Source organism: Phocoena sinus, chromosome 11 (genome assembly GCF_008692025.1).
Source record: "Phocoena sinus isolate mPhoSin1 chromosome 11, mPhoSin1.pri, whole genome shotgun sequence".
Classification (NCBI taxonomy): Eukaryota; Metazoa; Chordata; class Mammalia; order Artiodactyla; family Phocoenidae; genus Phocoena; species Phocoena sinus.
This window is the reverse complement of record NC_045773.1, coordinates 51,645,319-51,671,351: the sequence shown is the minus strand read 5'-3', so window position 1 is coordinate 51,671,351 and position 26,033 is coordinate 51,645,319. Positions and strand designations below refer to the sequence as shown.

The following is a 26,033-nucleotide window of genomic DNA, read 5'->3' as shown; positions in this document are numbered from 1 at the left end:
TTCTTTTGTTGCTTGTGTTTTTGCTGTCATATCAAAGAAAATATTGTCTTATCCAAGATCACTAAAATTTACTGTTTTTTCTAAGGTTTTTATAGTGTTATAGACTTACATTTAGGTCTACAATCTTTTTTTTTTGTTAATTTAACATATGATGTGAGGTAGTGGTCCAATTTCATTCTTTTGTGTGTGGAAATACTGTTGTCCAGCATCATTTGTTGAAAAGACTTTCTTTCCCTATTCAATTGTCTGGGTACCCTTGTAAGAAATCAATTGACCTTAAATGTGAAGGTTTATATCTGGACTCTCAATTCTATTCCATTGATCTAGATTTCTATCCTTATGCCAGTACTGCATTGTCTTGAATACTGTAGCTTTGTACTGCATTTTGAGATTGGGAAGTGTGAGTCTTCCAACTTCTTTCTTCTTCTTCTAGATTGTTTTGGCTATTCTGGGCCCCTTGCCTTTCCATATGAAATATGGGATCAACTTGCCAAATTCTGCAAAAGGCAGCTGGGATTTTTATAGGAATTGTGCTGAATCTGAAGATTGACTGGCATCTCAACAATATTAAATATTCCGATCCATGAATATGGGATACCTTTCTACTTATTTAGGTCTTCTTTAACTTCCTTCAATAATATTTTCCCAAGTTTTGTTATTCTTGGTGCTATTGGAAATGGAATTGTTTTTCTTATTTTGATTTTCTAGTTGTGTGTTGCTGGTGTATAGAAATACAGCTGATTTTTGTATGTTGATATTGTAATCTCGCAAACTTATTGAACTTGTTTATCAGTTCTAAACTTTTTTTTGATGTGTATGGATTCCTAAGGAGTCTCTGTATACAAGATCATGTTATCTGTGAATAGACATGGTTTTATTTCTTTTCCAGTCTGCATGTCTTTTGTTTATTTTTCTGGCTAAAACCTCTAGTACAATGTTGAATAGAAATGGAGAGAGTGGAAATCCTTGTCTTGTTCCTAATCTTAGAAGGAAAGCCTTCTGTTTCAGCATTAAGTACATTCTTAGCTGTGGTAGGGCCCTTTATCAGGTTGAGGAAGTTCCTCTTCTATTCCTAGTTAGTTGAATGTTTTTTATCGTTTGACAAACGAGGAATTTTTTCAAATGTTTTGGTGTTGAATTTTGCCAAATGTTTTTTCTGCACCTATTGAGATGATTTTGTGGTTTTTGTTAATCTTGTTAGTTAATGTTCATTATAAAGACAATTTTTTTTTTTGCGGTACACGGGCCTCTCACTGCTGTGGCCTCTCCCGTTGCGGAGCACAGGCTCCGGACACGCAGGCTCAGCGGCCATGGCTCACGGGCCCAGCCGCTCCGCGGCATGTGGGATCTTCCTGGACCAGGGCACGAACCCGTGTCCCCTGCATCGGCAGGCAGACTCTCAACCACTGAGCCACCAGGGAAGCCGTAAAGACAATTTTTTAATGACTAATATTCTATGGTGTGGATTTTTTAAGTAAAGCTCTTTTTATACGCATTTCGGTTGCTTCCCACTTTTTGCTTTTATCAATAACACAGCAGTTACTAAATCTTTTACCTTTTCTCTGATCATTTCCTTAGGATAAATTCCCAGAGGTGAATTCCTGGCTATGAACCCTTTGAAGACTTTTAACATACAAAAACAATGCAAGAACAAGAATAGACCCTTTATGAGATTCAGTAAAGCTGTCTCATGTCACAGATGAGGAAACAAACTCAGAAAGGTAGAGTGACTTACTCAAAGTCACACGACTGCTTAGTAATCATCTAGTGAATAGACCAGGCTTATTCCAGGCTTTAAAATTCCTAGGATTCTTAGACTTGGACCTGTCAAGATAACAGGACTCCATTGAAGTTCCCAGAGTAGTTCGGTTATTAATCAAAGCTTTAGAATGTTAAAAGAATTTCTAAAGAATGAGCTATTTTTAAAATTATCTATCAAATTATGGCAAGTAATAATTTGAAATAAACTGTAACCAACACAATAAAATTCTTAGTTAATCCTTAAAAATTTCCAAAGGACAAAATGCTACTTCGAAACAAAGTGTCAATCTAGTCTCCTGATATTTGTGGTATCCTTCTTTATATCTTTCTGGGCTTGAAATATGTGTAAGAACTCCTGAAAGTTTGCACACTGGTTAAAAATTTTGCAGAGGCCCTGTTACAGTTTCAGAACGTTTATAAAGCAAGCTGAAATAGATGCTCTTGGGTAGGAAAGGAGGTGAGGGGCAGGGGAAGGAGCTACGCACGCATGTGGTCTCACCTGCAGTCAGGTTATCCTGATCCTGCGGGGAGCTCTGGGGCATGCATTGTATCACAGAGCTCCTTCTGCCTTTTGTCATCCCCTTTCTCAGTCCCTCACTAGTTGTTGGCAGCCCGGAGCGGGTGGTGTATAAGCTCCCTGGCAGGGCTGCTCATTTTGGCCAAGATCAGTCATGCAGAGAAGGGATAGGTATAAGCCATTAGCAGCGACACTCCCAACAGCTAGGGGATGGGTGCCTGGAAAATATCAATAGATCTGAGCGCGACACCAGTGACCTCATAGGAGGATGTGTTTCTTTCATCTCTATTGCCGGGGACACTTAGTAGTGAGCTAAAAGCAAACAATGCTATCATCCCCACCTCACAGTAGCCCCACAGCAGGAAACTGTAACCCTGGGAACAGATGTCATGGCCATATATGTAATCCTCTACCATACCCTGTTTTCCTTTTGGGGTCCAGAAAGCAACTGAAGAATGTCATCTATTCAAGCAGCGGTCTTCCACTCCCATCACTTGAGTTCCTAATTGCAGGCATGATGTGTAGAAGCATTTGTTAAAAATAATAAGATCCCTTTTGTGTCTCATGTACTTGATACATTTTCTAACTATTCTCAAATGCTGAGAGACCTTTTGACTCTCTCTGTGTTAAAATATCAAAAGCAGCAAATTGGCTCTTGGCCTGGGAGGGAGGCCTCCGTGAGGGGGGCCAGGCTTTAGCAGGGGGTGGTCACCATCGGTGGGGCTGCCTGTACTGACCTCGGGGGAAGGGGCTTGGCCTTCTTGGTGATTCACTCATTCTCTGCAGTAGAGGGAGTGGGTGTCATCAGCTGGTGGGTCAGGTGTGTCATGGGAGTGGAATCAACGCAGAGAAGGAAATCAGAAAGTATGCTGGGCTGTTTCAGGTAGAGCCTTAAGGCTCATTGCAAAAGGAGGGAGCAGGTGGGCTCCTGTACTACCCAAGCGTCTCTTGTTTGAGTGGCCTGATTGCTTCAGTCGCACCAGCAGTAACACGCCTACACACAGTCAGCCATCCCCTAGCAGGTTTACTGAGACCTGTGTGTGCCAGTTTCTGCAGAAGAAGGTCCTGGTCCTTGAAAAGCTCGTGGTCTGGTGATCAAGGCAGAAAGGGAACAGACAGAAAGTCTTCCTGTGGGGTAACTGCTAATGGGAGGGGAGTAGGGCTGGGGGAGGGATGCACAGAAGAAGGGCACTAAACAGGGTCTTTCAGAAGGGGCTGGACTGCTCAGTTCACACAGACCATCTGGGGGTCTTGGAGCACTTGACTCCAAGTTCACATGGTGTGGAAGCCAGGTCCCTCCCAGGGAGAAGTCAGACCCTTTGGGCTCGAGGGAGGAAAGGCTGCTCCAGCCTAGGGGTGGCTGGCAGTTGCCTCTTGGAAACAGTCTCTGCTCACCAGCACTTTGAAGGTCAGGTACCTGCTTAACAGAGGTGTCTTATTGTCTCTTACAGGGAGAGGTTGTGGAGTATGTGGATGACCTCTTGGAGCTGGAGGAGACCAGATAGCCCCCAGCAGCCAGAGAGACTTCCTCTCGATGTTCAGGAAACACAGATTCTTTGTCTTCCTTTTCCTAATAGTACAAGTTGTTGATACCTCAGAGCCTTCTCTTTACTCTGTGAAGTGAAAGGGAAGCCCCCATCTCTCACTACAGCTAACCAGGGGTGAGCCTGGTTTCCACGTGTCCACACCTGCCCCCCCTTCACACCTGCCCCCGCTCTTCACACCTGCCCCCCATCTTCACACCTGCCCCCTTCACACCTGCCTCCCCATCTTCACACCTGCCCCCTTCACACCTGCCTCCCCAGCTTCACACCTGCCCCCCCACTTGCCCCCATCTTCACACCTGCCTCCCCTTCACACTTGCCTCCCCAGCTTCACACCTACCCCCCCCACACTTGCCCCCCATCTTCACACCTGCCCCTTCACACCTGCTTCCCATCTTCACACCTGCCCCCCCTCTTCACACCTGCTTCCCATCTTCACACCTGCCCCCTTCACACCTGTCTCCCCCTCTTCACATCTGTCTCCCCCTCTTCACACCTGTCTCCCCATCTTCACACCTGCCCCCCATCTTCACACCTGCCTTCTCCATTTTTATACCTGCCTTCTCACCATTTTGGTTAGAAGGACAGTTTTCCATGGATAGTTTTTTTCTTTTCCCAGAAAATCAGTATTATTTTTTAAATAAGAAAAATACTCCTAAAAGGTGGTAATTATAAAAACCTACTCTAGCCTTTCTGCTTTTCCACATTTTGGTTTTGTTTCTCCCCATCCCCTGATCCAGCAAAGATGGTGAGGACAAAGGCTAAACTTCTCATGATGGTCTGTACACGGTCTGACCAGCATTTTTTCTGGCGCCCATTGAAAAAGAAGTTGGGTAGACAGGGTCGAGTACAGAAATGTGGGTTTTGCCCAACCCTTTAACATGTCCAAAGTCTTACAATGGTTGGTAGATCCCATCTGAGGACAGTGCTCAGCCATTAGTCTCAGAGTTGGGAATGGAAGGAAGCAGAGGGAAGCTAGTTTCATTCACTCTTTCAACAAATATTTACTGAGCACCTACTACGTGCTAGGCTTTGACCTGGGCACTGGAGATACTGCACAGAAAAACAGAAAAAAAAAAAAGTCCCTGCCCTCATGGAGCCTACATTCCTCAGGGAAAGACAGACAACAGATAAACAAAAATAAATATGTACAAAGCATCAGAGGGTGATCATTGCTATGGAGAAAAATTAAGCAGGGAAGGCGGTAAGGAGGCCTGGAGATGCTTCAGTTTTTGTTTTGTGTTTTGAATTTTTTGGCCGTGGCGCATGTGGGACCATAGTTCCCAGACCAGGGATCAAACCCGGGTCCCCTGCAGTGGAAGCATGGAGTCTTAACCACTGGACCACCAGGGAAGTTCCAAGGCTGCAGTTTTAAATAGAGTGGTCAGGGAGAGCCTCAGCAAGGTGACAGCAGAGCAGAGACCTAGGGAAGTGGGTCTCAGGGCAGAGCATTCCAGGCCAGAGGGGGCAGCGTGTGCAGTGCTCGACAGTGGGGATGTGCTTGTGTGGTCTGGGGACAGTAAGGAGGCCCAGGGGAGGCGTGGGCCAGGGGCAGAATGGAAGGAGGTGAGGATAAGTGTGTGGGTGGGAGGGTGGATGGCTCAGCCTTGCCGGCCAGTGTAACGCCACTGGCTTCTACCCTGAGTGGGGTGGGAGCTGTGGAGCAGAGCGGAGACTGGGCTGACTTGCATTTTACAGGGAGCATGCCAGCTGCCATCCTGTGAGAAACATGGAAGCGAGCAAGGGTAGAAGCAGGAATACCAATTAGGGGATGGCTGCAAAAATCCAGGCAAGGGGGATGCGGGCTCGTCCCTGGGCGGTAGCAGGAGAGACATGGTGAGGAGTGGTCAGATTGTGGATTATTTTGAAAGCAGGGCCAATAGGATTTGCTAACAGATTAGCCGTAGAGCGTAAGAGGAAAAACGAGAGAGGCTCAAGGTGACCTCGAGGTTTGGGGCTGGAAGCACGGAAAGGATGGAGTTGCCATTTCCTGAGATGGGGAAGATGGCTGGGTGGGTAAGTAAGGCATTTGGTGCCAAGCAGCTGTCTGAGGCTGGGATGCCATGTTCAGGCTGCAAATAAAATTGGAGCGTTTTCTCAGGTGAGGTCATTAGCCGAGCCTAAGTCAGGGATCCAGTGGGGAGTGGGTCCCAGGGCGGGACTGCAAGGCAGGCGGGGCCCGTGTGTGGGTGCCCTGCCCCAGGACCCCATCAGTGGAGGCTCTGGACCCGCACACACTTGAGCCTCCTTGAAGCTCCAGGCTGCGGCTCTTCCCGGCTGTACGAGGACATGCAAGGAGGCCTGACCCTGTCCACCTCTCTGTGCCCACAGAGCTTCCCTGTGGTCCTCCTCCTTGGAGCCCAGGAGAACTTTCTGTGGGTGAGGATGTTCCCCACGGGGTTGCCTGGTGGTGGGCAGAGGTTCTCCTTCACTGTCTGAGGTTGGCCTCTTTTCACTGGGGACTGAAAGCGCCTCCACCCCCATCCTAGCGGTGTCTCCTGGGAAAGAAACCCTGGGGACAGTAGGATCAACACTGTCAGCACTTTGCTTTGCTTGAAGGCTGTGGAACCAAATTACTCAGTTTTTACTTCGAAAGAAGCCAAACCAATTAAATAAATAAAAAAAAAAGTGGGGCGATTCTTCCAAACCCACCATGAAAAAACCCCAGCTCGGAGGCTGCATTCAGCGACCTCAGCCCAGTACCTCCCTGAGCGGGTTTTCTTGGAAGAACCTAGAAGAATCCTGGATTGAGACGTCGTGGGTCTTTTGAAAAAAACAAAACAAAACAAAACACATTTGTAAGCTTTGTGGGAGTTTCCAGACCGAGACTAGGATGCCTTGCTTGTCCTCTGACCCACCTGCACGCAGCCCCACGGGTACTGTTAGGTTTCCACCCAGGGAGGCTGCCCACCATGGGGCAGGGGGTTCTCTCCAGCCCCAATGCCTCTCAGGCAGCCCTGGCAGGGGCCTACACTGGGGAGGGTCTAAAGGCACCCCCTGCGCCTCTGTTAATGTTCACACTTTACCTTAGCAGGGAAGGGCTGGGGGCAGGTTTGTGTGTACATAAAGGTTTAAAAGCCACTAATGGACTGAAATGTTGCACATACCACGCTATTCAATGTACTAATATTTTTCTGAGTTTGAGGCTTTCTAATTACTGCCACTAACCTGTTGTGCTCACCTCTGGGATCCAGAACCACTGTGTCCGTTGCCCACAAATGCCGCCTTCGGAAACGTTGCTTTTAGGAGTTCTCACTAAGGGAATGTTAAGAGCACAAAAATTTTATTGAACCAAACTCAGTGGCAAACAGAAAATGATTTGTTAGATTGTCAGTGGGCAAGAGTTTATATTACGACTGCTGGTGGAATCAACAGTGGCCCGTTTCTGCCAACATTGATGGAAATAACGTTTTTAAGTTTTAAATGTGAGATATAAACCTAAACTACTTCAGTTTTTTTTTAAAAATTCAATACTTAAACTGTGGGGAGAGGGTGGATTGGAGCCAGAGAAAACATTCTCATTTAATAGTGTTTGCACATGGAACGGCCGCACAGTTTGTAGCGAGGCTCTGAGAAAAACCCACAACTAATCCTTCATCGCAGCTGTCCGAACTCTTGACCATCTGCCATCTCCCAAACAGCGACTTCTTTTTTCTGGTGACTCCAGGCTTGAATGACCTAGTGTGGAGAGTTTAAACTATATACAAGGAGGGGGGTGGGAAGGGAAGGGACCTTAAGTCAGCCTCAGCCAAAGGTTTTGTGCATAGGACTTCCTGTGCCTGCAGCCCGTCCCCGGGGCATCTCCCTGAGAGGGAATTCACCAGGATGGCCCAGCTTCGCCTTCACTGACCCACTCCTACCCCAGAAACAAGTCAGGAGCAGCCGTGGAATGTGCCATAGCAGAATGTTCTCTCTCGGAGGTGGGCACAGTGAGCATACCCTAGGCCTAAAGTGCGCCCCACCTCAAATCCGGCTTTGGTGGCTTGTTGAATGAGTCGACTGGCTATCCTCTTGGAGCTGATAGCGTGAGATTGATGGTGCCTCCTTTTACAAGAGAAAGAGTGGGAAGAAATGAAGCAATTTCCTAACTGTACCAACAGAAACAAGATGGGCCCACTTTAGGGGCGTGGTCAGCAGGCCACACTACAAAGGTTGTTGCCGATATCTTTTCCACTTCCTCTCCTTGGGTCAGGGCAGTGGGTACAATTTCACTCTGTGGGAAATTAGAATCCCATTAAATGTTTTACTTTGCTTCCTTTTTTTTTTTTTTGACCACACAGCATGCGGGATCTTAAGTTCCCTGACCAGGGATCCAACCCGTGCCCCCCTGCAGTGGAAGCGTGGGGTCTTAACCACTGGACCAGCAGGGAAGTCCCTTACTTTGCTTGTTTTTTTTTTTTTTTTTTTTGCGGTATGTGGGCCTCTCACTGTTGTGGCCTCTCCCGTTGCGGAGCACAGGCTCCGGACGTGCAGGCTCAGCGGCCATGGCTCACGGGCCCAGCCGCTCCGTGGCATGTGGGATCTTCCCAGACCGGGGCACGAACCCACGTCCTCTGCATCGGCAGGCGGACTCCCAACCACTGCGCCGCCAGGGAAGCCCCCTTTTCTTGTTCTTTACTGCTTTCTTTCTCAGTCTGGTGGTGGGGCTGTCTTAACCGGACCCAGTCATTCTAGGATGCGTGTTGTAATGAGCTGTTTTCTCAGGTCTGTGAGGTTTCTGATGTGCATCTAGTGAAGCAGAGCCCTCACCCCAAGGACTGTTGGCTGTCACGCAGAGGGGGAGTCCTTGCCAGCCATGGGTGGGCCCAGAGCCTTCAGGAGATGCAGGCTCATTCCTCTCCCCAGGAAGACTCTCTTTCAGAGAACTGGGATCTCGCTAGGAAAACACTGGGAATCCAGGGCTTGCTTTGGATCTGATGAGCTGGTCCCTTGCTGCCAAGGTCTGAGAAGTGATAAAGTATTTACTGTTTAATGAGGACCAAAAGCCTCCAGGCATGACAGCCAATAGCTACCGTGCTCCAGGCCTATCACCCAAGGACCAGCAAGGAGAAAGAAAAGTGTAGAAGGAGGCAGGTGGAAAGAGTAAGGAACCAGCCAGGGCAAAACTAGACCTATGGGCCAGAGAGTTCACACACATCGGCTATTGGAAGAGGTGGTGGAGGACACGGATTCTGTTGATGTCAGCCCAGGAGTTCTGGAGGATACAGGGGAAAAGTTTGGACGGAGCAGGAGTGGCAGTGTAGGCAGTAAGAGTTTACCCATCAATGGACGTCTTAAGTCCTGATCTCTTGAAGCAAAGCCTTGTGCGAGTGATGGGGTGCTCTCAGGAGAAGGGAAGCAGGAAGGAGCTGGAAAGGGTGTGGTCTCCTTGGAGACCAGCCTCAGCATGATCCCATGGGAGCTCTCCCACCTTGAGGCAAGGAGGCTGGCCTTCTGTGTGCTTGTGTCCATAACTCACTGGCTGCATGCAGGCTGCCGCATGGGTGGAGGGGTGTGAGGGGCTAATTCCTGGGTGAGGGAACTCCCATTAGGCTGAGGACAATTCTCTGGGTGAGAAGGGTACGTGTATGCATTTATGAGCATTTTAGCAGCCAACAGGGCAGGAGGAGGAGGGTTCACCTGCCCAGTGAAGGGGATCTGGGTGGACACCAACAGTGTCCACAACATTGGGTGGCTTGGGAGGGGCCATAACCGGTGTTTGCAGAGGTAAAGAGGGACGTGAGGCAGGTGGGACTGGTGCTGACGGTCTCTGAGCTGGGTTACTCCATTCACACCTCCAGATCTGTTGTCCACCTTGCCCTGTGCTCCTGGGTAGACATTGCCTGGACTCCCTCACCCTCGACTGCCGCTGACCGCAGCTGGGACTTGCTGGCAAGGGACTGCAGGCTGAGAGAAGAGGTCCAGGCCTTTAAAAACCCTGCCTTTCTAGGCCACCGCTGGACAGGGGCTGTATTCTTCTTGAGGCCAGAGCCCTTGTCCCTCGGGGGCTTTTCTGTTGCTGAAGCTCTCATCTGGGCCCCTAACAGCCCTCCACCACACCTTGATGGTTCTCTTAACCCTCCCCAGGCTTTCCTGACCACCTACTCCTAACTCTATTGATTCCTTTGACTGTCCCATCAGTTAGGAGAAGGGAGGCCATTGGTTCTGGTCTCTTAGGCCAGTGCTTCTCAAACTTGACCGTACACACCCATCACCTGAGCATCTTGTTAGACACAGAGTCTGAGTCAGCAGGTCTGGGGAGGGGCCTGAGATTCTGCATTTCTAACAAGCTCCTAAGTGGTGTCTGTGCTGCTGGCCTGGGAACCACACTTTGAGTAGCAAGGCCCTGGGCTTTTTGTTTTAGTGAGAGGCATGGTCTCTGGTTGGGGTGAGGAAGATGGAAGGAGGGAGGAGGGGGCAGGAGCTCTGCAGACTCCCCAAAATCCTGCTGTGGGAGGTCACATGGCTGAGAGTTAGGCTTAGAGAGGGTGATCTTAGATCCAACAAGTATTAAGACATAACTTTCAAGACTACTAGAGAATCCTTTTTAAAAAAAACCACTGTGATGTAACGCAGATATAAAATACACTAAGTAACTGGGGAAATAATTATTTATTTAAAAAATGTCAGAAGCTTTGTGTTAATGGATCCCCACCCCCAAATTTTTGTGAGCAGTAAACATTTACCAGTCTCAAAACACACATGATGACATACAATTTAGGTTTACAGTGGGTTTTTTTGTTTTTTTGTTTTTTTTGCGGTACACGGGCCTCTCACTGTTGTGGCCTCTCCCGTTGCGGAGCACAGGCTCCGGAAGCGCAGGCTCCGGAAGCGCAGGCTCAGCGGCCATGGCTCACGGGCCCAGCCGCTCCGCGGCATGTGGGATCTTCCCGGACCGGGCCACGAACCCGCGTCCTCTGTATCGGCAGGCGGACTCTCAACCACTGTGCCACCAGGGAAGCCCGGTTTACAGTGTTTTTAAGCATTCCGTTTCTACGTGCATTTTTAGATCCTATAACATTAATTTAGATGACAACAAATCAATAAAAACTTAAAAACTGATGTGTTGGGTTTATTTTGCAGTTCTATCAAATAATACATTTGCATGTATTATTTATTTGTGATAAATTTATTAATACATTTGTATTAATATTACCTATTTTTGAGTTGGAAGTGATGTTTCAGCAGCCTCAAATGCTATCCAGGGGCACAGCGATGCCTGACCTCCGTGCAAGACAGACCTCAGGTGTTCCTCATTGGTGCCTCCAGAGCCTCAGCTGGCCTCAAAGCTCAAAATTTATGTGCTTGTAAGCCTGTGGTTCAGTCTTGAGCGTGCATCAGAATCACCTGGAGGGCTAGTTAAAGCACAGATAGCTGGGCCCCACTCCCAGGGTCTCCACTTCATCTGGGGTGGAACCAGAGAATTTGCACCTCTAGCAAGTTCCCAGGTGATGCTGATGCCACTGGTCTGAGGAGCATGCTCTGTCATCATAAGCGAGATATGCTGAGTCACCATAAGATGATGGAGACACCGTGAACTGGGTGCACAACAGCCATGCGGAGTCCATCCTGCACTCAGGCTGTTTCTAGAGGGCTCACAATCGCCACAACAGGGTAAAGTACAGATGGTCACAGATCATTTCATATTCTTTTTCAATTCCTCTGCTTCTCTATCAGGTAGGTACCCATGCTTGATATCCTAGCCCTTGGCCCTCTTGAAACATTTTTTCCCTCCTAGCTCATTCTCTCTTCCTGGAGTTCAGAGGAATGGTTAATCCTGAGAAAGGAAACCGAGGACTGAGTTTTGTTAGTCCTGGCAAAAACTCTAAGACATTCCTAGGCTCAGACTGGTCAAGGACAACCAGGCCACTGCTTCTGAGAGGAAACGGTGCTTACCGGTACAAAACAAATCTTGTTTTTTAAAAAAACGATGGGCTGTCCCACAGGATGGAGGGAACAGGGTGGATGTGTGTCCCACCACTCCTCCCCTCCCCTCCCAACCAAACATCTATCGTAAATTCTTTCCAATTTCAACAAACAACTTTTTAAAAATCTCAAAGCTTCTAGACTATGTCCTGGTTCTTGGCTCATATGCCCTCAGCAACGTCACAGCATTAAAAGGAAATAACCCATTAATCTTCCATATCCCACTCCCAGCAATTAAATATCTATATCCGAAATAACACTGCTCTCAAATGCTCTGTACATCACATCTATTTTGAAAATTTCATGTTGCAGTCTCAGTCATTTTCTTTCTTAAAAAAAAAGAAAAGACAACTGTATGATGAAGAGGTGAGTTTTGACCTCTCACTGGAATTAGGAAGCACAGGTCTGGGATTAGTGCAACAGGTTCCAGGGCAGATGGTCAAGGGGATGCTGAGGTGTGTGAAGATGCCACCAAAGCCTCCCTGCCCTGCCAGGTGCCTCCAGAGATGCTTCTCAGCCTAGAAAACAAAGACCTGAGAAAAAAAAGACGAGCCCTACTCCACTTGTTTCGTGCGCTAGTGAATTGTCAGTGTTTCTCAATGTGATGTGTCACAGTTTATCTTCCTCCCAAGGGGCTTCGGGCGAGCCCCCCAAGGTGGCTAGACCTTCTCCATCTCAATCTGCTGGTGGTAGTGACCAACGTGCCGCTGGCCAACATTCAGCTTGTACACGGAGCTCCTGTGCTGGCACCTGCGGTAACCCCACATGGCCCCCGTGCCTGCCAGGAACAGAAGCAGGCACAGGACCGTGACAATGGTGGCAATGATGGGGCCCCTGCTGAGGCTGTGACACTTCTCCCCTACGCAGGACTCCAAGGTTGGAAGAAGCTCCTCGCTTGCACCTGGGCCGGGGACTTCCTGTCCCAGGAAGTCCTCAGACAGCAGGTATGGAAAGGTATCCTGGACCTCAGGGGCAGTGATTTCCACTGGAGTCCGGGTGGCCGCCGTGACAGTTGAGGGAATGAGGTTCGACGTCTTGTGGATGGCGGTTGTCACCGTCTCCAGGATAGAGCTGGTGAGCTCATAGGGTAGGGTGGACATGGGAGGCTTCTCTGTGGCATATCTCCAAGGAACAGTTGACTGGTCCCTGGTCAAGTCACCATCCCCCTTGCTGGGACTCTCAGTTTCAGACACACCCATGGGTCTGAGAGCCAAAGCTTCTACATCTAGACTTTGAGTTGGAAGAACTGAACGGTTGGTTGTGTCCTCACTGAGTGTGAGGGTGGTACTCCCGGGCTTCTTAACTTCCACAAGAGCAGGCTGATTGGGTGTAACTAGGAAGGTTTCTTCCAGCCCTACTGATCGATTGCCCTTGTCCTTCTCTTCCTCCTCTTCTGCCTCTGTCTTCCTCCAAGCCCCATCGGTCACAGGGTAGCCATCTAACCAGGACTCATCACTGCTGCTCACCATTGGGTCACCTGCCTTGCTGTCATTCCTACCCACAAATGGCCCCAAGGGACCATCAGTGCTGCTGTAGATGACCTTAGTTTCTTCTGGCTCACCTGGGGCCAATGTGGTGCCACTGTGGTTGTCTCCAGCAGGAAACTGCTTTTTGGTGTCCTCTTCCATCTCCTTTTCCAACTCAGGCTTGTGGAAGGTCTCATCAGGAAACCAGAACATGTACTTCTGGTTTTGTTGGGATCCTGGCAGGTCTGTGGGGACACTGCTCCCAGTGCTGGGCAAACCTGTGGTTGGCGCAAAAGCTGTATCCTGGACTGTGTCTTCTCTCCCCACAGAAATAGAGACCAGATGGTCCTGCTTTGGAGCCTCCTCAGAGGCTTCTCCCTGACCCCTGTCCTCCTCTGCCTCTGTCCGGGAATCCTCCATGAGCTCTCTGAATGACACAGATCTGTCATCAGGAAAATTATCTTCATAGTCAATATGTACCTCACCCTCATCTGGAAGGAAAGAGGGAAAAGCCTCATTAAGTCCGAGGTCACAGAGCCAGCGTGGAACACAGAAAGGGAAACCAAAAGCATAAAGACTGGAACAAATGAAATAAAACTGTTATTCTCAGATGCTATGACTGTATCACAGATAAACCCAAAGAACCTATATACAAAGTGTTAAACAAATTAACAGGCAAGTTTATCAAGGAAACTGGGTCTACAGTCAACATAAAACATCAACTGTATCTCTATATACCAGCAATAAACAGAAAACAAAAAATTTAAAAGATACTATTTGCCATAGCATAAAAAAATCCCAGACTCCTAGGAATAAATCTAACAAAAGATGGGTAAGATTTCTACATAGAATGGTACAAAGTATTTCTGAGCAAAATTAGAGAAGACTTAAGTAGTGAAGGGCTATCCTATGGAAGTGTAATTGTTAAGCTGTCAATTCTGCCCAAATTGACCTATGTAGATTTAATACAATCCTAATAAATATCTCAGACATTGACAAGCTGATGCTAAAATTTATGGAAATGCAGAGGGCCAAGAATAGACAAGGAAAAAGAAAAGTTGGGGCATGCAAACTACAAGATTTCAAGATTTACTATAAAACTGGAGTACTTTTTAAGACTGTGTGTGGTATTGGCACAAAGACAGACAACCAAATTACATTAACTTTAAGAACTTCTGTTCATCAAAAGCCACCACGAAGAGAGTTAAAATGCAAGCCACAGAGTTGAAGATAATTGCAACACATATAGCCTCCAAAGGGTTCCAGAATTTATAAAGAACTCCTACAAATCAATAATAAATAGGCAGGAACTTCCCTGGTGGCATAGTGGTTAAGAATCTACCTGCCAATTCAAGGGACACGGGTTTGATCCCTGGTCCGGGAAGATCCCAAATGCCGTAGAGCAACAAAGCCTGTGCGCCACAACTACTGAGCCCGAGCTTTGCTGCAACTACTGAAGCCCGTGCGCTCTAGAGCCCGTGCTCCGCAAAGAGAAGCCACCGCAATGAGAAGCTCACACACCGCAAGGAAGAGTAGCCCCTGCTTTTTGTTATGCATAACAAGTTTCTTTGACCATACCTGAGTTATGTTAATGAGGTGATTCTGTGGGCCCCTAGAGAGTTTCAGGTTGGGGGCTGGTTGTCAGAGGAACCAACCACGTGATTAGAGGGTTGGACCTTTCAGCCCCACCCCCACCTAGGGAGAGGGGCTGGAGATTGAGCTGATCGCCAAGGCCAATGATGTAATCGACCATACCTACGTAATGAAACCTCCATAAAAACCCTTAAACTACAGGGTTTCAAGAACTTCCAGGTTGGTGAATGTGTCCAACGTGCTGGGGAGGAATACACCCCAGGTTCAAGGGACAGAAGCTCCCGTCCTCGGGATCTTTCCAGACCTTGTCCTATGTACCTCTTCATCTGGTTATTCAACCTGTATCCTTGTAATATCCTTTATAATAAACTGGTAACTATAAGTAAAGTCCTTTCCTGAGTTCTGTGAGCTGTTCTAGTAAATTGTCAAACCTGAGGAGGGGGTCGTAAAAACCCCCAATTTATAGCCAGTTGGTCACAAGTCCAGGTGATCTGGATTTGTGATTGGCATGTAAAGCAGAGGCAGTCTTGTGGGACTGAGCCCGTAATCCATGGGTTCTGCACTAACTCCAGGTAGGTAATGTTAGAATGGAATTGAACTGTAGGACGCCCAGCTGGTGTCCAGAGATTTGCAAAATTGGTTGTTGGTGTGAGGGATCCCCCTCCACTGCCCCCCACCTCACCACATTTGGAGTCAGACGTGTTCTGCAGGTGGAAACAAAGCTCAGGAGTTTCCCCCTACTTCACTCTGCACCTTAAAAAGGGCAAAATGCAAAGATCTCCAGCACCAAGGTCTGGATGGAATGCTGGGGTGTGGTGTGTTCCTGGGCTCTGAAACTGGATTAGTGGGCATTTGGTTTATTTCTAATAAGTCTCCTTATCTTGCTTATTTAATGACTTGCAGAGTTATAAGCACATTTAAAAATCCTTTCTGAACTGCTCCTAAAATTTAAGCCCATTCATTTTACTTTTCATTATTATATTTGTGATCTTTGATGTTACTACTATGACTCGATGAAGGCTACTTTGTAGATACTAAAACCCCCAGCAGGTGGAAGAAGTTAACTATATGGTGACCAGGCTGTAGCCATGACATAAGCTGCCACAATTCTTAGAACTGGCCTCAAAGAAATGGGAACAAACCGACCCTGGAACTGAAGATTAACTGAACCTAAAACAATCAAGATGATGGTGATCAGACCACCGCCTGACCAATTTCAAGAGTACGGTCAGAGCTGACTGTGCTGTTCCTGCACGTAGTCCCCACCCTCTGCCTATAAAAGCTCTTGCCCACTGATTGTCAGTGGGGGGAGTCGGTCTTTGGACAGGAGACTGGCCTCCCCTCTCGGTTGCTGGCCTTTGAAATAAAGCAAACTTTCCTTTCCGTCAACCTTGCCTCTTTATTGGCTTTTGAGCGGCGAGCAGCTGGACCCACTTTAGGTTAAGTATTTGGCTCCCAACCTGAGGCTGGGCTCTCGCGATATCTGGCTCCCGGGTTTTGCCGACCAGAGCCGCCGCCATGAAGACTCGCAGGGACGGCTGCGAGGAGCTAGTTGCTTGTGACTCGCTGGCCCTGAGATGGGGTTTGGAGGGACGTTCATAGCAGCTGTCAAAACTATTTGTTTCGGGGATTCTCCCTGTTTCTTCCCAGCTCGGCACTGGCTGCCAGTGTATGCTTTCCCTTGGTGGAATGGAAAGATGCCTCTGGAAGAGCTGACGAGCTCCAAGACCGAGGTAAGTTCACTGGTGTGCACCCGGCAAGCTTCTCTTTTGAGCACCAAGTGCTATTTGGCATTTTGCCAATTGGTTCTGACGTGTGTCTGAGGTTGAGGACCGTCTGTGTTGGGAAGTGTTTGTTTGGGACTCCATATTGGTCATCCTCTCAGAGTATTTATGACAGTTCTGTCTTCTGGTGTGTGGACAAGTCCTCTCTGCCTTTGTGTCCCCAGCACTCAGCGTGGTGCCTGGCACATAGTAGACACTCTGGAAATACTTGTTGAATGAATAACCACGTGAATGAAGAGGTGAACGAGTGATGGAAGCCCGTTTTGATCAAGCTTGGTTCAGTCTGGAAGTCCGTCAGCCAGGGCATTATTTGGTGCATATGACAGTAGCAAAGAATGGTAAACAACCTCTTAGTCCTAGTACTGAGCATAATCAATGTGGGCTAAATTCCTTCTCCCATGTAACCCAGCCCATGAGCTTAAGAAGTCAAAAGGCACCTGGAATATGGGCAGGACGTGAGCCATTTTCTCCTCCCCCATACCTTCTTGTGCAGGAAATACTGGCCTAGCGTATAATGTTAGAGCTGGGGGTTTGGGATAGGTCAGCCCACTCTTGCCTGGTGGGCCTGCCTTGACCAGGACCCTTATGGCCAGTCTGAGCTGTGTGTGTGTGCGTGTGTGTGTGCGTGCGTGCGTGCGTGCGTGTGTGTGTGTGTGTGTGTGTGTGTGTGTCTGCCTGTCTGTCTGGAGGTTCTGCCTTCAGAGCTCCCTGAGCCTAGAGCATCCCTGGATGGCAGCCCAGGGACCAGAGCCAAGCTCTTCCTCTCTGCCCGTAAGCAAGCTCTTCCTCTCTGCCCAGGTTCTCAGGTCAAGGTCTGGCTCAGAAACAGGCTCTCACTGTGTCACAGTTTCGCCAAAACCTCAAATGAAGACACAGACACCAACTGTTTACAAAGAGTCTACTCATGACAAAATATCCCAAGCCTGTTTTTCCCTTCTTGAGTAACAGTAAAGTTTGTTGCTCACTGAATGTCAACCCAAAATTACACTCTGCCTCAAGGTGGGGAACATCAGCCCTTTGCCTGCTGAGGTGTAATTTCTCTCCCCTCCCTCTGCTCCCCTGAGTCTGCGCTCTCCTTAACCAACCCTCCAGCCCTCTCCTCCCCCACGCTCTCCTGAAAGCTGGGCTGGCACAACACTGGGCCTTCTGATTTAGACCAACGGGTCCAGGAAATGTAAACTCCATGGGCTCTTTTGGCAAAAACCAAGTCATACCCTGTGTGTTTAGATTTAATCGTTACTTTAGGAAAACCAAAGACTACACATCAATAGAAATCAGGAGTAAAAAGAAAAGGGTCGCCCAGGTCGTGCCTTTATCAGGGGCAGAAGTATACAGGCCGGGGCCCAGAACCCTGGGCTCTCCCAGTGCTGCCATTTTTCATGTTGTTGCATTTATGGAAGCCCACGCATGCCTTCTTTTTCCCTCTGGTCTTGGCTACACAGCCTTTAAAAATAGTAATTTTGAAAAAGACAACCAGACAAGCCAGAAATAACCACTGGTTCAATGAACCTCTGAACAAATATGGCAATATTGACAAAGAACTTCTAAATTCAGTCCAGTCTCTGGCTTTTACTCTATGAAGGAAGTCTAGAAGATGGAGAAAAACAGAAATGGAAGTTAATTTAAGAAAACAAAAGATGGGCTTTAGAAATGAGGGAAAATAGCAAAGGAACTTAGTGAGGGAACAGCTAGTTTACAAAGCAAGCCCTGATGCTTTTTAGAGGCCCCTGGAGAAGCACACGGCCATCATAAAGATGTTGGAATGAGATGTGCCTGGTTTTAATCTTGGCTCTGCTTTTTTTTTTTAAATAATTCTTTTTTTATTTTTGGCTGCCTTGAGTCTTTGTTGCTGTGCATGGGCTTTCTCTAATTGCAGTGAGCGGGGGCTACTCTTTGCTGTGGTGCACAGGCTTCTCATTGCGGTGGCTTCTCTTGTTGTGGAGCACAGGCTCTAGGCGCGCGGGCTTTAGTAGATGTGGCATGCAGGCTCAATAGTTGTGGCTCACGGGCTCTAGAGCGCAGGCTCAGTAGTTGTGGCGCACAGGCTTAGTTGCTCTGCGGCATGTGGGATCTTCCTGGACCAGGACTCGAACCCGTGTCCCCTGCATTGGCAGGCAGATTCTTAACCACTGCGCCGCCAGGGAAGTCCCTTGGCTCTGCTTCTTTCTGGCTGTCTGACGCAGGAAGTTACTGAACCTCTCTGTCCCTCAGTTTTCCCATCTATCAATTGGAGCTGGCCATTTCTACTTTCAGACTTGTGAAGATGAAATGAGATAAAGTGTATAAAACTCCTCTTACAGAAAGGAACATGAGGAGACTTGGGGAAGATGAAAATGTTCTGTGTTTTGGTTCTGGTGGTGGTTTCATGGGTGTACAGATCTGTGACAACTCAGAGACTTTTATATTTTAAATGGTTACTGTTTATTGTATGCAAATTAAACCTCAGGAAACTTGTTAAAAAAACAAAACAAGAACAAAAAACAACTCCCAAAACAGAGATGACATGGAACAGGTTTGGCATGGTTTATGACAGCTCTTTTCTCAGTGCCCAAATGGGGAATGGGTCTTGTTTCCATAGCTGCAACAGACCAGGGAAGGGAAAAGGAATAGCTGTCCATTTGTTGTTGGACTCAGAGGTGGCAGGGCTGGTAGAGTGAGGTCAAGCTTGGTGTCACTCACTTTCCTGATACTACAGACCAGAAAGCACAAACAGAACCATGGAGCTCGGAGTGGAAAATCTTAAAGGCTTTTCAGAGCCTGTCTTGGCAGATACCCTTTGTCAGGGCAAGTTGTCTTTTTTTTGGCCACACCATTTGGCATGTGGGATGTTAGTTCCCTGACTAGGGATTGAACCTGTGCCCCCTGCAGTCGAAGCTCAGAATCTTAACCGCTGGACTGCCAGGGAAGTTCCCAGGGCAAGTTTTAAAGGAGGATCAAGGGGCAAGTCAGAGAGCAAGGGTCTATGAGTCTCTCCCAGAGCTGTTGAAGGCAGTGAGCACCCAGGACAGCAAGTAGGGGAGTGGTCAGTGTGCCCAGGGAAGCACGTGTGGCACCATGGTCACATGGCCAGGGGTGGCCACTCGGAGTGCTGGGAGGTCAGAGACCATCTAGGGTACAAGTGGCCAGAGATGGATATGGCCTTGAAGATATGGGACTTGGTATAATAAGAAGCCCAAAGACAACCAAATATAGCATGGAAATCTGCGCACATGCGTAAGGAGCAAAGCACCAGGAGTTTTCTATAATTAGGGCAACAGCCAACCATAGTTGGATACCAAGAACATTAGAGAGGTATGACAAACATTTCGTGCTGCCCAACTGGGAATGGAAACCAACTGTGGATTCGGGTAGGAGAATGGGAAACAAAATGGCCAGACCCAGACCTGGACTCTAGGAACCAAAGCTAGAGAAATACCAACATGCAGAGGGGAGAAAATGGCAGTTTAAGAAGTCCCCACCCATTCAGTTTGATGGTCAAGGCTAAAGTCCCTGTGCTAAGTGAGAGATTTCACCAGCACCACTTGAGGCTGGACCATAAGGTCGAGGTGAACATACAACCTGGGTGGGCAGTGTGTGCCTGAGGCACCCTCCTGCGTTGGCCACTCACTGACCACCCAGGTGGGCGTGCCCCTGTGCATTCATGCCTGCTTACCATTCAAAGTTTAAATTTCATCATGCTCATTCAGGTAGTCCCCACTTTACTAATTTTTCTTTAAACCACTGCTCTCCGGAACTGATGCTTTAATAAGCAACTAAGTTCTCCACTGTAGTGGATGCTGTCGGTGCTTGTGTCCCCTTTCCCAGACCAGTGCACCCATCCCCCGGCTGCTGTGAGCGACGGCAGCTGAGGGTTCACAGCTGCCACTCCTCTGGAGGACTGCCCTTGGAGGAATGGGAGCCTCAGTTAGGGCGGTTGCAACCCGCCTTGCCCTCCGTGCACAGCAGCCTGCAGCCAACGACAGACTAATATGGAGGAACTTAGGCCGGTCCCCTTGCTTCCAAGTGGGACCAACCCTGTGGTGCAATTCATGCTCCCCAGCTCCCCAAGGGATCAGGCAAAGCAAGGATCCAGCTGAGGCCACATCCTTAACTCCTCCCTCTCACCTTCCCTGCCTCCCTTATTCCCTTTCTCCCTCAACAAGCCATGGACATCTGAACAGGCTCTGCTTTTAGAGAATCTAACCCAAGTCATCTAGCCAGTCTTCAAGATGCCCAAACAGTGACAAATTTGAGTAAAACAGTCTTCCTAGTAGCCCTGAGCTCCTAAGCTCCAGCTCATTCCTGTGCTCGCTGCAGTTCCACCCAGGTGCATCCCACTCCCCAGCGACACACTGAAAACATAAGGCTACCAGAACCTTTGTAGGCTGCGAAACCAGTGCACACTTTTTAGCTTCCATTGACTGGACCTGTGCAGCCTTTGAGCACTTTTCCCACCTGGGAACACACACTTCCTTTAAAATTTCACCTGGGACACCTCGTTTTCCAGCTTTCCCTTTTACCTCATCATCTACTGCTTCTCTGTCTCTCCTAAGGTATTCAGTTTACTAGTTTCCTTTAGGGTTGGGACAGTTTTGCTCAACGTTGATTACACAGTACCTGGGACCCTGCCAGATGAAGGGAGGGGGACAGAGTGAATGAATGAATGGCCAGTAGGCCGTAGAAGGAATGTTGTTGTCCAAACCAAGATGGGTCCAACTCCAAAACCCTTGTTCGGCCCACCCTCTCAAGATGACTTTTCTCCAACTGAAGCAGTTCCTTAATCAAAACAAGTTGGTGTTCACTGGAAAAATACATGTAAGGTGGAGTCAAACACCTGGTGACAATGTTCTTGTAACACACACACACACACACACACACACACATTTATAATAACACAGATACTTTAAACGTTAAATCTATAGAGTAATGAAAACTATAACGGTCTGTATATTCAGCTAAGTGTAGAAACCAGAATTTCTGCCCAGCAGCTGAAAGCTCCAACGACTCTGCTTTGCGGTGAGAAAGCGAACACCATTTCAGACACACAAAACCTTCATTTAGTTCTCATTCTACTGGGGCCAGTAAACAACCCCTTTGAGTGGTGGACGTGCCTCGTGGGATGGTGCAGCCTCGGTGCCTCACCAGAAACACAGCCAGCCCACTGACACCTCAGGGTGAGCCTGGGTCTGCTTTGAGGCGACACATGCAACAAGCAGGAAGTCAGGTCTTATGCCTCTTTTCTCAGACAGGTGAATCCATCGGAACTGGCAGCAGCTCCTGCCTGTCACAAAGCAGCAGCAACAGAGGAAAGTTCTAGAAAATGGCTCAAATTGTGTTTCAGGGACTTGTCCCACTCTGTAACTTTGTTATTAGTATGTGACAAGCAAGTAGGAAGTTTTTAGAAGCTTTTGTAACAATTTGACAGGGGAATTTTATGTCTATTTAAGGAAAATTTTTATTTATATCTAGAATATCTTTCCTTTAGTTTTATGCTAACTCATTTTTATTGCATTTTTACTAACGTGTCAGTCTATCAATAACAAGAAAACAAAGTTTTAATTGTGCACAGAGAGTTTGAGACAACAAAATCTCACTATTCATCAAAAAACACTCCAAGAGGAAAAAATAAGCCACAGAATGAGAGAGAAAATTTCAACACATTAAGAAAGTTTTCGTAAAAAAGAAATCCAACATTAACATAAATAATCAAATCAGTTAGAGAAATGGGCAAAAATCTTGGACAGACACTTACTGAGTAAATGCTAATAGTATCTGATTAGATAAGTGCTTGGGTAGAGACATGGGTTTTACAGGTCACCATGGAGTAGTCACCAGATTGGTGAAAAGGTAAAAAGTCTCACAATCCTGAAGGTTGGTGAGGATGCTGGAACAGAGCTCTTATACACAGCTGGTGGGAGAGTAAACTGGTCAAAACACTTTAGAAAACTCTCCACGTAAGCTGGACACACACCTACCCCATGGGCAGCAACTCCACTGCCAGGAACCAAAAGAAATGTGTTCACATGTGAAACGAATGATGTGGAGGAAAACGATCACCGCAGCGTAAATTTTCGACAGTCACAACCCGAGAACAAGCCAAATGACCACGAGCAGAAATAATGGGTGGTGTATTCAAACTATAGATAGTAAACTGCAATGAACCCAAAAAACCACAGCTCAGGCAACAACATGGATGAAGCTCACAGACAAGACAGCACCCTAGTCTCATCTTGGTTTTCCCATAGGATCTGCTGGACATTCTGGGGACCAACCGTCCTATAAATTCAGTAACATTGTGGTGCTGGAGTCATTCCCCTCTATAGCGGCAACCTCCACTTGGGACCCAGAGGTCATGGGGGATCAGGAAGGTGGGCTCTGGAAGGAATCTTGGGGAGAAAGGAACCCTGTGAGGTCAGGGAACAATTCAGGGTCTGGCATGAGGTCCATGGTGTAGGAGTCATAGGAGAGAGTGATTTCTGCCATTGGGAGAATTCCCAAGGGGGCTGGGCAGGGGTGGGATGCAGAAGCCTCGCCCCCAGGCATACGATGATGATGGAATGGGGACATCTGGGGGAATCAGATCAAGTTTCGGGAGCTAAATGCCCAACAGGAGTCTTTTTAACCTCAGCTATAATTTTATTCAGACTCACGGAGCAGCCCAGGGAGTATAGCAAGACAGCAGGGCAGCAGCAGCAGAAAATTCCCATCAAGAGGAGCGGTCCATACAGCTGTCCTGGAGTTATTTTCCTGCTTACCTTTCCCGCAGGCCTGGACCAGGCCATACCACTCCCCGCAGCTGTTGCACAGCAAGGTGAAGGCTGTTTCGCGCCGGCCCGTCACGTGGCCGGGGGCGCAAAGGTACAGCAGCTCATCCCCCATCTCCAAGCCCGTGTGGCCCTGCAGGATGGTGTGTGGGAAGGAAGGTGGGTCTCCACACGGCTTCTCTGAGGACAAGGAATCACAATAAGTTTTCCCAAACTCTGCAGAACTTTTTCAGCCTGGGAGGAAAAAACAAACTTAAAAAACAACCCCTTGAGACTTCCCTGGTGGTCCAGTGGTTAAGAATACGCCTTCCAATGCAGGGGACGTGGGTTCGATCCCTGGTCGGGGAACTAACATCACACATGTTTTGGGGCAACTAAGCCCATTAGCTCTAGAGCCCACGCACTGCAAAGATCCTGCATGCTGCAACTAAGACTGGATGTAGCCAAGTAAATAAATACTGAAAATAAAGAAGCCAGTAGAGGAAGTAAAATGGAATAATATAAAATATTGGGTTAATCCAAAAGGAACGGAACAATAGAAGAGGAAAAACAAAAAGCAACCCCCTCTCCCCCATGGGTGTTGCCTGCACCTTAACCTGAGATCTCCTTCACCCTGGCATCCCCAGGACATGGCAGAATGCCTGGCACAGATGAAGCACTCAAAAAATACTTGTTGAATGAATAAAAGTGCTACAACTTTGTGTTTTTATTTATTTTTTTAAAAAAGATTTATTTATTTATTTAGCTGCATTGGTCTTTGTTGCAGCACTCGGGTTTCTCTCTAGTTGTGGCATGTGGGCTCCAGAGCGTGTGGGCTCAGTAGTTGCGGCACACAGGCTCTCTAGCTGTGGCCCACAGGCTTAGTTGCCCTGCGGCATGTAGGATCTTAGTTCCCTGACCAGGGATCAAACCCACGTCCCCTGCATTGGAAGATGGATTCTTAACCACTGGACCACCAGGGAAGTCCCACAACTTTGTATTTTTAAATTGCCAGGCAATATTATCCTCTAATGTCTCCTTGAAAGGCGGACCCAGAGACACTGCCCAGCAGCAAGTGGTACTCTTTGTGAAATGCTGAAATATTACAGACTGTAGAGTAGAGGATGCCTCTCCCCTCCCCCAACCTCGACCCTGATGGTAACACTGTTACCGGTTTGGTATTTACAAATAAATACTGATGGAGATGCACATAGGTATACTACATATGTAGCTGTGTGTGTGTGTGTGTGTGTGTGTGTGTGTATTATTTTTTATTGGAGTAGAGTTGCTTTACAGTGATGTGTTAGTTTCTTGCTGTACAGAAAGGTGAATCGGTCATACATATATCCACTCTTTTTTAGATTTCTTTCCCATTTAGGTCACCACAGAGCATTCAGTAGAGTTCCCTGTGCTTACAGTAGGTTCTCATTAGTTATCTATTTTATACATAGTAGTGTGTATATGTCAATCCCAATCTTCCAACTTATCCCACCCTCTTCTTCCCCCCTTGGTAACCGTAAGTTTGTTCTCTACATCTGTGACTCTGTTTTTGCTTTGCAAATAAGTTCATCTCTACCATTTCTCTAGATTCCACATATAAGCGATAATATATGATATTGTGTGTGTGTGTTAACATAAAGAGGATTATATCATATTTATTACCGAGTGCCTGCTTTTTAAAAAAACTAAGTTTTTTTAAACTAATAAACTAAGTTTTGGAGCAGGTTTAGGTTCACAGCAGAATTGAGTGGAAGGCACAGAGATTTCCCATGTTCCCGTCTCTACCCAGGCACAGCCTTCTCACTATCCTCTACCACAGTGGTACATTTGTTACAATCCATGAGCCTACATTGACATGTCATTATCTCTCAAAGGCCACAGTTTACATTTGGGTTCACTCTTCATGTTCTACAGTCTATGGGTTTTGATTGTATAAACCCAATCTATGGGTTTTGAATATATAATTACATACATCCGCCATTGTAGTATCATACAAAACAGTTTCACTGCCCTAAAAATCCTTTGTGCTACACTTATTCATTCCTCCTAACTCCTGGCAACCATTAATCCTTTTACTGTCTCCATAGTTTTGCTTTTTATAGAATGTCATATAGTTGGAATCATACAGTACATAGCCTTCTCAGACTGGCTTCTTTCACTTAGTAATAAGCATTTGTTTCCTCCATGTGTTTTCAAGGCTTGATAGCTTATTTCTTTTTAGCACTGAATAATATTCTATTGTCTGGAAGTGCTAACAGTTTATTTATCCATTCACCTACTGAAAGACATCATGGTTGCTTCCAATTTTTGGCAATTAGGAAAATAAGCTGCTAATAAACATTCATGTACAGGTTTTTGTGTGAACTTAAGTTTTCAGCTAATTTGGGTAAATATCAAGAACTGTGATTGCTGGATCGCATGGTAAAAGTATGTTTAGTTTGGTAAGAAACTGCCACACTGTCTTCCAAAGTGGCTGCACCATTTTGCACTCCCACCAGCAACGAATGAGAGTTCCTGCTGTTCCACATCCTTGTCAGCGTTTGGTGTCATCAGTGTTCTGGATTTTGGCCATTCTACTAGATGTGTAGTGGTAAATCATTTTTTTTGTTTTTTTGTTTTAAATTAATTTATTTGGCTGTGCTGTGTCTTCGTTGCTGCACGTGGGTTTTCTCTAGTTGCGGCGAGCAGAAGTTACTCTTCGTTGCAGTGCACGGGCTTTTCATTACGGTGGTTTCTCTTGT

General features: G+C 47.3%; 2 protein-coding genes across 2 annotated transcripts in view; one reads left to right on the top strand and one right to left on the bottom strand.

Moving 5' to 3' along the window:
* CRTAP (cartilage associated protein) overlaps positions 1-4,583 on the top strand; it is a 35,113-nt gene extending 30,530 nt beyond the window's left edge. The window contains exon 7 of the mRNA XM_032649880.1: positions 3,730-4,583. Coding sequence (XP_032505771.1) covers positions 3,730-3,783 — 54 coding nt within the window. The 3' untranslated portion in view covers positions 3,784-4,583. The remainder of the gene's footprint in view (positions 1-3,729) is intronic.
* A 7,803-nt stretch (positions 4,584-12,386) lies between these two features.
* SUSD5 (sushi domain containing 5) overlaps positions 12,387-26,033 on the bottom strand; it is a 35,143-nt gene continuing 21,496 nt past the window's right edge. The window contains exons 4-5 of the mRNA XM_032650208.1: positions 23,305-23,493; positions 12,387-13,684 (exon numbers count right to left, since the gene is read on the bottom strand). Coding sequence (XP_032506099.1) covers positions 12,387-13,684; positions 23,305-23,493 — 1,487 coding nt within the window. The remainder of the gene's footprint in view (positions 13,685-23,304; positions 23,494-26,033) is intronic.